This window comes from Sus scrofa, chromosome X (assembly GCF_054392235.1).
Source record: "Sus scrofa isolate SSC_HxYL_T2T_F1_AM1 chromosome X, Sscrofa_HxYL_maternal_Yorkshire_Landrace_v2.0, whole genome shotgun sequence".
Lineage (NCBI taxonomy): Eukaryota > Metazoa > Chordata > Mammalia > Artiodactyla > Suidae > Sus > Sus scrofa.
Window position 1 is genome coordinate 131911340 of NC_139401.1, and position 15386 is coordinate 131926725.

The 15386-nt window shown below is 61.6% G+C and overlaps 2 protein-coding genes across 7 annotated transcripts; both read right to left on the bottom strand.

Moving 5' to 3' along the window:
* Window positions 1–364: 364 nt before the first annotated feature.
* On the bottom strand, window positions 365–6717 carry LOC100156285 (melanoma-associated antigen 10-like). 6 transcript variants are annotated; one of them, XM_085007391.1, is made up of 3 exons: window positions 6283–6717; window positions 2466–2554; window positions 365–2185 (listed from the first exon to the last, which is right to left on the bottom strand). In XM_085007391.1, the coding sequence occupies exon 3, from the start codon at window positions 2126–2128 to the stop codon at window positions 1304–1306; it is 825 nt and encodes a 274-aa protein (XP_084863517.1). In that variant the 5' UTR covers window positions 2129–2185; window positions 2466–2554; window positions 6283–6717; the 3' UTR covers window positions 365–1303. The 6 variants fall into 6 exon arrangements, with proteins under 6 accessions (XP_084863517.1, XP_084863522.1, XP_084863519.1 ...); XM_085007396.1 differs by having other exon boundaries at window positions 365–2314; window positions 6283–6434; XM_085007393.1 differs by lacking the exon at window positions 6283–6717 and adding an exon at window positions 6026–6104.
* Window positions 6718–11005: 4288 nt separating this feature from the next.
* Window positions 11006–13475, bottom strand: LOC100514940 (melanoma-associated antigen 10-like). Its single transcript, XM_085006996.1, has 3 exons — window positions 13446–13475; window positions 12561–12650; window positions 11006–12240 (listed from the first exon to the last, which is right to left on the bottom strand). The coding sequence occupies exon 3, from the start codon at window positions 12220–12222 to the stop codon at window positions 11455–11457; it is 768 nt and encodes a 255-aa protein (XP_084863122.1). The 5' UTR covers window positions 12223–12240; window positions 12561–12650; window positions 13446–13475; the 3' UTR covers window positions 11006–11454.
* Between the last annotated feature and the right edge of the window lie 1911 nt (window positions 13476–15386).

The following is a 15386-nucleotide window of genomic DNA, read 5'->3' on the forward strand; positions in this document are numbered from 1 at the left end:
TCCCCCGCCCTCTCTGCATCCCGGCTGTCCTGGAGGCTCTAGGGGACAGCAGGCCCAGCACCCACAGCCACCTTCTGACTGTGCCCCTGGGAGCAGCCACCCGGGTCCTCGCCTGGGCCCTGAATGGACATGGGCTGGGCAGGGCTTCCATCACACACTCACTCAGGAGCCCTTCCTGCTTCTGGGGGAGCCCAGCCCCCGAAGTCGGGGGGTCCCCCCTCACCCCAGGAACCAGCGCCGCGGGTATGCAGTATAGCTATTTACTCAGATGAATCTTTCTCCCACTTTCTCCAAGAAGTCATGGAGACCCAACTAGATGCAATTGACTTTTATCCAGTGACAGACAAGAAGGGATAAGAAGCCAGGATTAACTATTGTGCTTTTATTTTCTAATTCTTTTTTTAATTCTCCTGGCCCCGTCTATATTACTGCCAATTACTTTCATATTTCCAAAAATATTCGAACCCCAATTGAATGTTACCTGCTCAGGATCACAAAATAAAATAGTACATTTCCTAAGCTCTCTTACAAACAGCAAATTCTTGTACTTCAACTAGATTAATTCAAATACACATGTGATAAATGTAGTTCACAAAGTTAGACACTGAACTATATTAAGATTTCGATTAAACAGAACAACGTAAGAAAAAGGAATGTCAGCGAAAGCCTGGGAATAAATGAGCCCGTGAGCGGAGGTTTCTGGATGAAGATGAATCTTCTGCTTCCTTCAATGACCAATGCAAACCCCATAAACACAGACATTATACTTTCACACGACAGACAAGAGCAGAAGAAGCAAGGCTTCACCACTTTTGCTTTTATTCAGCAAATACTGAACGCAGCGCCTTAGACCGCTTGGCCATATTGACGGCGGGCCTATGTCCCCATCGATATTACTGCAAGTACTTTCATTTTTCAATTAAAATTTGAATTCCAATTCCATGCTATCTTCCTCACGACCACAAAATAAAATGGCACATTTCCCAATATTTTTTAAAACAGGAAACTCTTGCTCTTGAACGAGGTAAGTACCAATGCGAGTGTGGTTGATACAGTTCGCCAAGTTAGACCCAGAAGTTTATCAAGATTTCTAGTGAACGGAACAGCATTACAAACACGACTAAAGGAAACAGGGCTGAACACCCACGGGCTCACAAAGAAACGGCACCCAAGGCTGCCCCACGCCCTGTGCCCCCCTCGCCCGGCCCCCGCTCCTTGGCAGGCTGACTGCTCGCTCTTCAAACACAGAGCGAAGCTGCTGGACAAGCTGCTGGCCTGCAAGGAGCCTGGGCACCCCTCGGGCTCAGGGCCCCTCTTCCTCCTCATTCACCACCTCCTCAGGCAGGAAACGGCACGACCTGGGAACCCTCCCGTTGACCCTGAGCAGGTGCTCCAGGATTTTCACCTTGCTGGTCTCCGCGTGGGCCCGGGGACCCCAGAGGAACTCGTAGCGGGCGGGGTCGCTGTGGGGCACCTGGCGGTACTCCAGGTACCCCTCCTGCACACACACCTGGGTGAGGAGCGCCCTGGGCTCCCCATAGATATAGTGCACCTTCCCGGCACACACCCCCATCCTGCCCAGGGCTCTCCAGATCTCCTCCTCGAGGGAGCAGTCGCCCTGCAGGAAAATCACCACCAGGACCACCACCAGGAGGCCGGTCTTGGGCAGGCTCAGCTCATCATCGCTCAGCACCCCATCCCAGGTGAGGCCCAGGGTGGGGACCAGGGCGTAGGTGTGCTCGCCGGGGTCCACCTCCTTCAGATCCAAGCCAAAGGCCAGCAGCATGCAGGCGGAGGCACGGCAGAAGACGTCAGGGAACTGGTCCTGGGCATCTCTGGGGACCACGCCCAGCATCTCTGCCTTGGTGATGGGCTCCTTAGCACGATACTTGAGGAGCAAGTACCCCACCAGGTCAGCCATCATCACACGCCTTATATCCCAGAGTGAGGCCTCGGCTTCCACAGAGGAGGGCGGGGGGACTGAGGAGGAGGAGGGCGATGGGGTCGATGGGGTCTCGGCCTCCTCCTCGGACCCGAATGGCAGGGCTTCCGCCAGGGTCTGGGGCTGAGCTGGGGCCTGGAGCTCTGCCTCCATCTTGCAGAGATCACGCAGCTGATCCACAGGCATGATGAGAGGGCTGGACAGCTGACAGGTGTGCAGTGGTGACAGGTGGGGACACTGGGCCTGGGAGAGACGGAGGGGGGTGAGGGGCCCGGGCTGAGCACCGCAGCCACCTCCCTACACCTCTCCTCCTTAGGGGGGCTCTCGGGCCTCACGGGGGCTCTCCTCCTGGGCGGCCTGTCCCCTGTGACCCTGAAAGGGGACACAAGGTGGCTCCTCAGGGTGCAGCCGGCTCAGCGTGTGGATCTCGGGGTCCCTGGGGGCGGGGTGACTTGGCCTTGTGGGGTCCCCTCTGCTCTGGGATGGGGAGCCCCCGGGTCCACACTCGGAGCCCACACCTCACCTGGATGCCTGGCACAGCCTGGGCCTCCTGCTCTGTGACACGAGGATGCGGGCCTCACACCTGGGCCTTCACCTGCGGTTCCTGGAGCCCTGTAAGAGGAATGGAGGGGCACCGCGGGTGTAGACCGTGGCACAGCCCGGGGCCCTCAGTGCTGGTAGGAGGGGTGGGTGGGACTCTGGGAGGCCCCCCAGTCCCGGGTGGGTGGTCTCCCCCCGACCCCCCGGGCTCAGGCAGCTGCTCCCTTTCCCCCCAGCCCGGCCGGGATCCTCCCCGCGGCTGGTCTGAGGGAAACTCCTCGAAAGCCATTCCTCGCAAGGAATGGAAGCGGGTGACGGGCCCCACATCTGGCCTGACCTCTGCTGACCCGGACTGCCCCCTGGCCGGGGCATTGGCACCCCCAGGACCTGGCAGGAGGGGGGGCTCCCTGCCCGGGCTCCTGAGGGTGGGGCAGGGGCGGCCGCGGCCGTGGGTCCCAGCTCTGCGGGAGCAGGGACCTGCAGTCTTCCCTCGGGTCCTCCCTCACTGCCAGAGGGAGCCCGGCCCACCCTCTGCCCACCAGCAGCCTCCTGGCGGGCAACCCGGACCCTCACCTGGTCCAAGTGCAAGGCTGCCATCAGGGGGTGGCACCCGAAACCCAGGAGCAGAGTGATGGCAGGGGCCGAGAGGGGGCCCCTCGGGCTGGGATCCAGGGCCCCACCCTCCCCCAGGGTCTCCACCGAAAGTCCCCGTGGGTCCTGGGCTGGCCCGTCTCCACCTGAGGAACCGCTCCTGCCCCCAGGTCCCCAACGCGCGCGCTGAGACCAGAAGTGCAAGTCGGGGCACCCCACGTGAGCTCCTCCTGCCTGGGCGTCCCCGCCCCCGGCAGCGCGGGCTTCTCAGAGGTCCCCTCTGACCTGGGCTCCAGGGTCCCCTCCGTCCTCCCTCAGGGCACGGACCTTGACCAGGCAGCACGTGGTAGGCCTGGGGCCCTTTCGCGGCCCACCTGAGGGTGCCCCGCCTCCTCGCGCCTGAGACACGGTCCCCAGTCTCTCGGAGACCCGGATGTCCGGGAGTCGGGACACGGGGCCACGTGCTCACCCCGCCCTGCGGCCTCCCCAGGGCCCACTCTGGTCTGGGGTCCCGGGTCCCCTCCGTCCTACCTCCAGGATCGCCCCTTTGCCCCCCGGAGGCCCCGCCCCTCCTGGAACCAGGTCCCCAGAGGCTCTGAGACCCGGAAGTCAGGACACGCGGCCACGTGCTCATCCCACACGCGGCTCCCAGGGCCACCTGCGGGCGGGGGCTTCTCTGGGACACCCCCACCCCAATTTTGGGGTCCAGGCCCCCATCAGGGTTCTCACCTTGACCTAGGCACCACGGGACCCTCCCCTCTGCCCCCTGGAGGCCCCGCCCCTCTTGGTACCAGGTCCCCAGATGCTCTGAGACCCGGAAGTCAGGACACGCGGCCACGAGCTCACCCCGCCCTGCGGCTTCCACAGGGCCCTCTCTGCCCTGGGGTCCCGGGTCCCCTCCGTCCTCCCTCCAGGATTGGCCCCTCTGCCCCCTGGAGGCGCTGCCCCTGCTGGTACCAGGTCCCCAGATGCTCTGAGACCCGGATGTCAGGACACGCGGCCACGTGCTCATCCCCCACGCGGCTCCCAGGGCCACCTGCGGGCGGGGGCTTCTCTGGGACACCCCCACCCCAATTTTGGGGTCCAGGCCCCCATCAGGGTTCTCACCTTGACCTAGGCACCACGGGACCCTCCCCTCTGCCCCCTGGAGGCCCCGCCCCTCTTGGTACCAGGTCCCCAGATGCTCTGAGACCCGGAAGTCAGGACACGCGGCCACGAGCTCACCCCGCCCTGCGGCTTCCACAGGGCCCTCTCTGCCCTGGGGTCCCGGGTCCCCTCCGTCCTCCCTCCAGGATTGGCCCCTCTGCCCCCTGGAGGCGCTGCCCCTGCTGGTACCAGGTCCCCAGAGGCTCTGAGACCCGGAAGTCAGGACACGCGGCCACGTGCTCATCCCGCCCGCGGCTCCCAGGGCCACCTGCGGGCGGGGGCTTCTCTGGGACACCCCCACCCCAATTTTGGGGTCCAGGCCCCCATCAGGGTTCTCACCTTGACCTAGGCACCACGGGACCCTCCCCTCTGCCCCCTGGAGGCCCCGCCCCTCTTGGTACCAGGTCCCCAGATGCTCTGAGACCCGGAAGTCAGGACACGCGGCCACGAGCTCACCCCGCCCTGCGGCTTCCACAGGGCCCTCTCTGCCCTGGGGTCCCGGGTCCCCTCCGTCCTCCCTCCAGGATTGGCCCCTCTGCCCCCTGGAGGCGCTGCCCCTGCTGGTACCAGGTCCCCAGATGCTCTGAGACCCGGAAGTCAGGACACGCGGCCACGTGCTCATCCCGCCCGCGGCTCCCAGGGCCACCTGCGGGCGGGGGCTTCTCTGGGACACCCCCACCCCAATTTTGGGGTCCAGGCCCCCATCAGGGTTCTCACCTTGACCTAGGCACCACGGGACCCTCCCCTCTGCCCCCTGGAGGCCCCGCCCCTCTTGGTACCAGGTCCCCAGATGCTCTGAGACCCGGAAGTCAGGACACGCGGCCACGAGCTCACCCCGCCCTGCGGCTTCCACAGGGCCCTCTCTGCCCTGGGGTCCCGGGTCCCCTCCGTCCTCCCTCCAGGATTGGCCCCTCTGCCCCCTGGAGGCGCTGCCCCTGCTGGTACCAGGTCCCCAGAGGCTCTGAGACCCGGAAGTCAGGACACGCGGCCACGTGCTCATCCCGCCCGCGGCTCCCAGGGCCACCTGCGGGCGGGGGCTTCTCTGGGACACCCCCACCCCAATTTTGGGGTCCAGGCCCCCATCAGGGTTCTCACCTTGACCTAGGCACCACGGGACCCTCCCCTCTGCCCCCTGGAGGCCCCGCCCCTCTTGGTACCAGGTCCCCAGATGCTCTGAGACCCGGAAGTCAGGACACGCGGCCACGAGCTCACCCCGCCCTGCGGCTTCCACAGGGCCCTCTCTGCCCTGGGGTCCCGGGTCCCCTCCGTCCTCCCTCCAGGATTGGCCCCTCTGCCCCCTGGAGGCGCTGCCCCTGCTGGTACCAGGTCCCCAGATGCTCTGAGACCCGGAAGTCAGGACACGCGGCCACGTGCTCATCCCGCCCGCGGCTCCCAGGGCCACCTGCGGGCGGGGGCTTCTCTGGGACACCCCCACCCCAATTTTGGGGTCCAGGCCCCCATCAGGGTTCTCACCTTGACCTAGGCACCACGGGACCCTCCCCTCTGCCCCCTGGAGGCCCCGCCCCTCTTGGTACCAGGTCCCCAGATGCTCTGAGACCCAGAAGTCAGGACACGCCGCCACGTGCTCATCCCGCCCGCGGCTCCCAGGGCCACCTGCGGGCGGGGGCTTCTCTGGGACACCCCCACCCCCGTTTGGGGCTCCAGGCTCCCCTCAGGCCCCCAGCCCCTCCCCTTGCCTCCCCTCAGGCCCCGGGCCCCTCCCTCTGCCCACAGGAGCTTCCTGCCCCCGAGACCCAGGCCCTGCCCCTCCGCGTCCCCTTGAGGTGGAACTGGGGGGGCACCCACCCTGGCCAGCCCCGCGGGGGTCTCCCAGCGCAGAGAGGATCCCGTGGGGCCTTGGTCCTCCGTTGCCTCCCAGGGGGCCGGCCTTCCTCTCGGCCGACCTGGACCCTCCCCCAGACCCAGGCCCGCACCCTCCTCAGACCTCCCAGCCAGCAGTCAGGGGAATCACCTGGGGACAGCAAGCCCCGGGGTCCCTCAGGGCTGCATCCTCCGGACCCCCTGGGCACGAGGCACGCCCCCCCCCACTGCCAAGTACTCACGGCCAAGGGTCCGAGCGCGGCTCCCGCCTCCCCGCGGAGATGCTGGCTGGGAGAAGCTCGCTCGCTGTGCGCTCGGAGCCTCTGCCCCCTGCACCCCGGGCCCAGAAAGGCTCTGCACCCAGACCCCCTGCTGGATGGGAGCTGCAGCGCCCCCGACGTGGGGGAGGGCCAGAGAAGACACACGCCTCCCAGCGGCGCCTCTCCACCCGCCCGCTCCACGGTGGAAACATTTTGTTCGAAAAGACTCCTTGTCTGCGCAGAGGAGGCTGAGCCGCGGCCGTCGGGCAGGGCCCGCGCTTCTGACGTGAGCGAACCGCTCGCAGGTCAGAGCACGGAGCCTCATTCTCTGCAGCCTCAGGCAGCCTCCCAGGGACACTGTGCTTCTGGCCGAGTTTCCCAAGGCGTGACCAAGTCCTCCGCGGCCTGATTCCCTCTGAGGCCGGACGCTCCCCCCTCCCTCGGTCTGGTCCAGCCCCGCGCTGCTGTGTGTGGAAGTGGGCCGTTTCCAAGAGGCCTGTCCTCAGCCACTACGGTGACTTCACGGGTGATGAGCACAAGCTCTGCTGCCCTCAGTCGCCCCCTCCTTCCTCCTGTCCCCACCCTGCCCTGCGGCCTGAGCAGCTGGCTCCCAGTTTCCACCAGGGAGCAGAGGCAGAAGTTGAAACTTCTCCCCTCCCCGTCCTGTCACCTGCTCTATGCAGGCTACCCGTCGATACAGATGTGGCGTCGGCGTTTAGATAGACAGATAGAAACATGCAGAGAGAGATACAGATATGTATTAATACATATTAATACAGTACAGAGAGATAATACATACAGGTAGATATACAGATATAATGCAGGTACATATATACATATATACACACACAGATATGAGTGTACAGATAGATATACAGATATCTAAAAATAGATGTCTGGGTATATATGCAGCTATTAATATATATGTACAGATAGCCATAGATATGTGTCAGGCATGTAGATATATATATGCAGAAAGATATATGGATAGATATGCAGATATATATCTATATAAACACATAGATATGCAGATAGATATATATGTACAGATAGATACACAGATATATATGCAGGTATTAACATATATACAGATGTATATACAGATAGATATAGATATGGGTTAGGGAGTTTTGAGTCTTTTTTTGGCTTTTTTTTTTTTTTTAGGGCTGCACCCGTGGCCTATGGAAGTTTCCAGGCCAGAGGTCTAATGGGAGCTACAGCTGCCGGCCTACACCACAGCCACAGCAATGTGGGATCCAAGCCACATCTGTGGCCTGCACCACAGCTCACGGCAATGCCAAATCCTTAATGCACAGAGCAAGGCCCGGGATCAGACCCGCAACCTCATGATTCCTAGTCAGCTTCGTTTCCGCTGCGCCACCACGGAAACTCCATTTTGATATATAGAGATATAAATATAAATTTACATGTATACACAGAAAGAGATATGGATATATGCATATACATAGCTATAGAAACACACGTATATGCATATATATAAGATCGATATACAGATAGATAGGCAGTGTTCATATGTATACAGATATATGTCTATACAGATTAGATATGGATTAGGCACTTAGAAGGATATATACAGAGAGATAAATGGATAGATATACAGGTATAGACCTATAAAACATATAGGTATGCAGATATATAAGCAGATATAGATATACAGATAGATATACAGATCTACACGTATATAAAAAGATATATGTACGGAGAGACTTACAGATAGCTATAGATATGGGTTAGGCATTCAGTCTCCCTTCTATATTTCTCCAGGGTTTATTTTGAGAACAAAAGACAGAAGGTCAAGATGGACTATCATCCTGACAGATCAATTTATAGCAGTAATTCCGTCATATCGTAAAAAAAAAAAAAAAAGTATCGACCTGCTCCCCGGATTCTGTTCCCCAGCAAAGCACACACGGGTCTACTTGATTTACTGGGAATCTCTTTAACCCGAGTCTCCCACTAAACTTGTGTAATGCCTCCATGCAGACTACATGTACATAACATTTTTGGTTCTTGTGCTTCTTCTCAGGTATCTTTTAAAGTGTATTGCACTTTTGAATCGAGTCACTTCCTGTTACCTGTTCTGAATAGTGCCTGCTTTGCCGGGCAAGGCTCTCGATTTGGCCGTGGAGACCTTCCAGCCACTGGCTTTCTGAAGTCTCTTGTTCATTGGACTGCTCCATGGCCCATTCCTTTGAAGCTGCTGGGCAGGTGATCCTGTTGTGACCCCAAGTAGTCACTCTTTTCGGCATAGGCCCTTCTTAGTTCTTCTGCCGTCCGTGGCTCCGGCTTTCTGTTTCGGCGCAGCCTCAAAAACCAGAGGTGACAGCGTTTTCCTGGGCTTTGGCCCTCGTGAGAATGCTCCTAGTATTTCACAGTGTTGGCTATTTGCTGCCACTTGTAGGAGAGGCGATTTCCCTTCCACCCTTATTTGCTTTAAGGCTTGACCACGAGCCCGTGTTGAAGAGGTTTCAAAGGCTTTGTCTGCATCCACGGCCCTGATGAAAAGGTTTGTAGCTGTGGTTCTGTGTGTTGGTTTGCTTTGCAGTTCCTGCTGGGGTGCAGTGGGGTAAGGAGCCTTCGCTGGCCCAGCCGTGGCGTGGGTCAGTGCTGTGGCTCGGGCTCCATCCCTGGCCTGGGCAATTCCACAAGCCACGAGGGCGCCTCTCTGGATGTGCTCCAGGCCTGCCCAGGCCCAGAAAGGGCCAGCGGCTGACACTTCCCATTCCGGGACAAACACACAGGACTTGAGCTCCTGGGGGGCGCGTCAGCGCGGCCTGCGCTTCGTGCTGTCCCCGGGTGAGGAGAACGGCCCTGACTCCTGGGGCTCCTCCTCAGCATCCCCGGATGGGCCCCCAGCTCCCCAGCTGCTCTGGCCTCTCCCCCCGGCCAGCCCAGCCTCGCAGGGAGGAGAATGGAAGAGAAGCCGGGAGCCCGGAAGGAGGGCAGCGGGGAGGGGACTGCACGGGCCCCACCTGGCTCTTGCCTTGAAGCTCAGCGCCCGCCCCGGGCTGCACGCCCACGCCTGCCCCCAGGGGTCTGGACCCCTCCTGGGCCCCTCTGGCGGCACCAGCCCAGGACACCTCCCAAGGTGCCCAGACTCCTGGGTGTCCCGTCCCCCGCCCTCTCTGCATCCCGGCTGTCCTGGAGGCTCTAGGGGACAGCAGGCCCAGCACCCACAGCCACCTTCTGACTGTGCCCCTGGGAGCAGCCGCCCAGGTCCTCGCCTGGGCCCTGAATGGACATGGGCTGGGCAGGGCTTCCATCACACACTCACTCAGGAGCCCTTCCTGCTTCTGGGGGAGCCCAGCCCTGGGGTGGGCGGTCACCGCCTGGAGCCCAGAGAGCTTCAGCATCAGTGGAATGGTTTCTTCCCACCAATATACTCTTGTGATTTAACTATTTTTGGACTTCAAAAAGTCTTTTTTTTTTTTTTTTTTTTTTTTTTTTTTTTTGTCGTTTTGCCTTTTCTGGGGCCGCTTCCCGCGGCATATGGAGGTTCCCAGGCTAAGGGTCGAATCGAAGCTGTAGCTGCCAGCCTATGCCAGAGCCACAGCCACGCGGGTTCCGAGCCGCCTCTGCAACCTACACCACAGCTCATGGCAACACCGGATCCTTAACCCCCGGAGCGAGGCCAGGGATTGAACCTGCAACCGCATGGATGCTCGTCAGATTCGTTTCCAGTGAGCCCCGATGGGAACTCCAGGAGCCAGTTTCAAAGCAGACACCCCACTGAAATCCTACGGAAAAACTGGGGGTGGGTAGCAAAACTGCTTCCACGATATAACAGCAAGACCGAGTAGATAAGGAACCAAACTCCACGCATCGCCCATTTGGAAAATACTGAATATCCTTGGAATATACATGAAGAACCTCAGGCGGGAGAAGCAGGTGTCTGCCTCTCCCTGACCAAAGGCAACGTTCACCTGTGGCCCCGGGAGCTGTGCCCATGACCCAAAGGGAACGTCTCCTGCAAGCGGGCATTTCAGGCTTGCCTCTCCCCGCGAGGACACGGCGGCCACAGGCTGGGCCGCCGCCACCTCTCGCAACGTCATCACATTCGCCTCCCGCAGAAGGCGTCCCTCCCGCAGCCCCGAACCGCCCCGGCTCGGGCCGCTTAGCCTCGGGTGCTCGCTCCTGCAGCCCCCGTGCCCGCCCCGTTTCCACTTGCTCTGTGGGACGTGGGAGGCATCTCTCCACCGTCCTTCTCAGCGTTGCGCCTCCTAGACGCTCGTTCTGGGTGAGGGCTGTGTCCGGACTTGCCGTGTCCCCACTCGGAACGCGGGGCCTTCCAGAGAGCAGAGGCTCAGGGAGAGTCTGGGAGTAAAGGAGCCAGGGAGCAGAGGTCTTACGGACGCAGATGCCTCGTCTCCTGCTTTCTCAACAAAACCACACACATCCAACGAAAGATAGGTATTTCCGCGTTCCCGTCGTGGCTCAGTGGTTAAGAAATCCGACTAGGAACCATGAGGTTTGGGGGTCGGTCCTCGACCTTGCTCAGTGGGTTAAGGATCCCGCGTTGCTGTGGCTGTGGTGGAGGCTGGCGGCTACAGCTCTGATTCGACCTCTAGCCTGGGATCCTCCATATGCCATGGTGTGGCCCAGGAAAAGGCAAAAAAAAAAAAAAAAGAAAAAAGAAGAGAAAAAATCTAGTTTTAAAGAATGACAAACAGGTAGGATAGGAAGCAAGGCTTAACCGTTTTAATTTTATTGAGTGAATTCATGGCCCATCTCATTTACTGCTAAGGACTGTCACATTTCCCAAACCATTCTGATTCCAGCGGCTCAAGGTCACTAAATCAAATGGCACATTGACAAACGTCTTTTACAGAAAGGCAAATTCGTCTTCTTGAACGAGGTAAGTACCAATGCGAGTGTGGTTGATACAGTTCGCCAAGTTAGACCCGGAAGTTTATCAAGATTTCTAGTGAACGGAACAGCATTACAAACACGACTAAAGGAAACAGGGCTGAACACCCACGGGCTCACAAAGAAACGGCACCCAAGGCACCCAACGCCGTGTACCCCCCTCGCCCGGCCCCCGCTCCTTGGCAGGCTGACTGCTCGCTCTTCAAACACAGAGCGAAGCTGCTGGACAAGCTGCTGGCCTGCAAGGAGCCTGGGCGCCCCTCGGGCTCAGGGCCCCTCTTCCTCCTCATTCACCACCTCCTCAGCCAGGAAACGGCACGACCTGGGAACCCTCCCGTTGACCCTGAGCAGGTGCTCCAGGATTTTCACCTTGCTGGTCTCCGCGTGGGCCCGGGGACCCCAGAGGAACTCGTAGCGGGCGGGGTCGCTGTGGGGCACCTGGCGGTACTCCAGGTACCCCTCCTGCACACACGCCTGGGTGAGGAGCGCCCTGGGCTCCCCATAGATGCAGTGCACCTTCCCGGCACACACCCCCATGACACCCAGCGTTTCCCAGACCACCTCCTCAGGGGCGCGGTCCCCCTGTAGGAAAATCACCACCAGGACCACCACCAGGAGGCCGGTCTTGGGCTGGCTCAGCTCATCGCTCGGCACCCCATCCCAGGTGAGGCCCAGGGTGGGGAACAGGGCGTAGGTGTGCTCGCCGGGGTCCACCTCCTTCAGATCCAAGCCAAAGACCAGCAGCATGCACTCGGAGGCGCGGCTCAGGACGTCAGGGAACTGGTCCTGGGCACCTCTGGGGACCACGTTCAGCATCTCTGCCTTGGCAATGGGCTCCTTAGCACGATACTTGAGGAGCAGGAACTCCACCAAGTCAGCCATCATTGCCAGCAGTGCATCTTGTTGCGATGCCTCGGCTTCCACAGAGGAGGGCGGGGGGCCTGAGGAGGAGGAGGGCGACGGGGTCGCCGCCTCCTCAGACCCGAACAGCTGGACCACCATGTTGCGGAGATCACTCAGCCGATCCACAGGCATGATGCGAGGGCTGGACAGCTGAAAGGAATGTGGGCAGGTGACAGATGGGGACCCTGGGCCTGGAGAGACCGAGGGGGGGGAGGGGCCCGGGCTGAGCACCGCAGCCACCTCCCTACACCTCTCCTCCTTAGGGGGGCTCTCGGGCCTCACGGGGGCTCTCCTCCTGGGCGGCTTGTCCCCTGTGACCCTGAAGGGGGACGCAAGGTGGCTCCTCAGGGTGCAGCCGGCTCAGCGTGTGGATCTGGGGGTCCCTGGGGGCGGGGTGACTTGGCCTTGTGGGGTCCCCTCTGCTCTGGGATGGGGAGCCCCCGGGTCCACACTCAGGGCCCACACCTCACCTGGATGCCTGGCACGGCCTGGGCCTCCTGCTCTGTGACACGAGGACGCGGGCCTCACACCTGGGCCTTCACCTCCGGTTCCTGGAGACGCTGTAAGAGGAATGGAGGGGCACCGCGGGTGTAGACCGTGGCACAGCCCGGGTCTCCAGTGCTGGTAGGACGGTTGAACCGGACTCTGGGAGGGCCCCCAGTCCCCGGTGGGTGGTCCCCTCAGGGCTCCGGCCTCTGCTCGCCTTTTCTTGCCAGGCCCAGGCCCTCTCCCCTGCGAGCCTGAGGGAAACTCAGAACGAGACCCCATGTGGACCCGGAAGAGGTGAGGGGCCCACACGTGGCCACACCTGCCCAGCCCCCCCCACCCCCACCCCGGGTCTGAGGCCGGGGAGACTGCTGGGTGCGCCCCTCCTGCCTGGCCTCCCAGCACCCAGCACAGGGCAGCTCTCTGCCAGGGCCCCTCTGCCAGGGGTGGGGTCTGCTCCGTGCTCCCCGGGGGTCCTGGGCGTCCACCTCCGCCGCCCCGAAGCCCCACCCCTCAGACCAGGGACCTCCTGGCCCGGAGACCCTCAGCCAGAGGTCAGGAACCGCCTCCTCTGCTCCTCCTTCCCCCGGGCCTCCTGCTCCCCGCGCCAGGGCAAAGGCTCCCTCGCGGCGCCGGGGTCTGAGGGCCGCGACCCTGCCCGGCATCCAGCCCAGACGCCCGGCAGGGCCCGGGATCGCCCCGTTTGCCCGTGAGGGGCCCGCTCGTCTCTCCGAGGCCCCCGTCTGCCTGAGCCCCGGGAGCCGACGACGGGCCCGGCCTCGTGTGCACCTCCCGGCCCGGGGCCGCCCCGCGCCCTCTCCCTCCGCTCCAGGCCTCGGCGTCTCTCGGGCCTCCCTGAGCGGCCTCACCTGGGTGCCGGCGGGACCCCGGATGCTCCCTCTGCCCCCTGGAGGCCCCGCCTTTTATCCCAGGGCCCCAGCCGCCCTGAGACCCGGATGTCAGGAAGTCAGGCCACGGGGCCACGTGCTCGTCGCTCCCGAGGCGGGGGGATGGGGCTGACTTCCGGGGAGGGCGTCGCTGAGCTCCCCTCCGACTCGGGGTCCGGGCGGCCCTCTTTCCCCCTCCCCCCGCGCTCGGGCCCCTCATCCTGAGGCCTCAGCCCGAGCCCCTCCCCTCGGCCCACCTCAGGCCCCGCCCCGCCTGGGACCTGGGCCCCAGGCTCTCTGGGACCCGGAGGGCGGGAAGTCAGGACAGGCTGCCAAGGGGCTCATCCCGCCCCAGGGCCTCCCAGGGCTGACCTCAGGGTCGGGGGCCTGTGGGGTCCCTTTTGGTCTCCCTCGGCGTCCTCAGCTTGAGGCCTGGCAGCTCCTGGGATGCCCCCCGTGTTGACCCCAGGCAGGATCCTCTCGCCAAGGCCCTGCCTGCCCTGTGACACTGGGGGGACGGGAGTCTGGGGCGGTCGTATGAGACCGCCAAGCCCAGGACTTCCCAGCGCTGAGAACCCCAGGGGCCGAGACGATGCCGTGGGGTCCCTCCGCTCTCCCCCTCTCCTCAACTCCACCGCCAGCCAGACCTGGGTCCCTCACCCTCTGCCTACCTGAATTTGCTCCCCTTAGAACCAGATTCCACCCCCCAACCCGCCCCCCGCCAGGACCCCAGAGAGAGAAGTGTGTGTGGTCATGCCCACAACCCTGCCTGGGGTCACCCAGGGCCACGGCTGGGCGAACCTGAATTCCCTGGGGCCCCGGAGACACCCTCAGGGTTCTACGCTGATCCCTGGCGGGGCTGGGCTCCTTCCCTCTGCGGACCCAAATCTGGCCTCTCTGACCCAGGAGCTCCCATATCTCATGTCTCAGGCAGAAGCAGGGCATAGCCCTTCTAGACCCCATTCCCAGGGGTCTCCCAGGGCTGCCAGGAGGGAGCGAGATGGATTCCCTGCGGACCCTCGGTCCTCCCCTGGTCCTCCCCTAGACCTTAGCAGAACCTGGACTCCAACTCTGCTCTCCTGAGCCTGCCCCCCTCAGACCCGCACTCTGACTCCCCAGGGTCGCTGAGGAGGTGGGGCGGGGGGAGTGCTCAGCCTGACAGCCCAGCCCCAGGGCGCCCCACAGTCCCAGGAGGGCCGCAGTTGGATTCTGTGGGACCCTCTGAACCCGAGTGGGTCAGAGAAGGGCTGCCATCCGAGCCCAGATGCCGGCTGGAAGGGGCACTGTGGCGCCCATGAGGTGGGGGAGCCCTGAGAACAGGGCTGTTCCCATAAGGGGGTCCTGGCCGGCCAGCCAGACTTCAGAATCATTGTATTTGAAAGATTGAGTTTTAGGAGTTCCCGTCGTGGTGCAGTGGTTAACGGATCCGACCAGGAACCATGAGGTTGCGGGTTCGATCCCTGGCCTCGCTCCGTGGGTTAAGGATCCCGCGTTGCCGTGAGCTGTGGTGTAGGTCACAGACGCGGCTCGGATCCCGTGTTGCTGTGGCTCTGGTGTAGGTCAGCAGCTACAGCTCTGATTTGACCCCTAGCCTGGGAACCTCCATATGCTGCGGGAGTAGCCCTAGAAAAGACAAAAAGAAAAAAGAAAGATTGAGCTTTAGCTGGAGGGGCTGGGCAGTGGCAGGTGAGTTGGGGCACCCTTGGTCTGACAATTACATCATAGCACTGTTTGAGTGCAGAGATGGTCACTTTCCAATCCTCAGTCACAGTCAGAAATACATTTCACATCTCCACCTAGTGTGTGTGTGCTATAGACAATATGTGTGCAGCTCATATGGGTGTATATACACAGATATCCACATACCATGTACATAGGAATGATGATGTATCTATTGATGTGTATTTATACAGTTAATTTGGG

Bases quoted from the DNA above. Each gene is read 5' to 3' on its own strand.
- LOC100156285 (XM_085007391.1), bottom strand. From the start codon at position 2,128: ATGCCTGTGGATCAGCTGCGTGATCTCTGCAAGATGGAGGCAGAGCTC.
- LOC100514940 (XM_085006996.1), bottom strand. From the start codon at position 12,222: ATGCCTGTGGATCGGCTGAGTGATCTCCGCAACATGGTGGTCCAGCTG.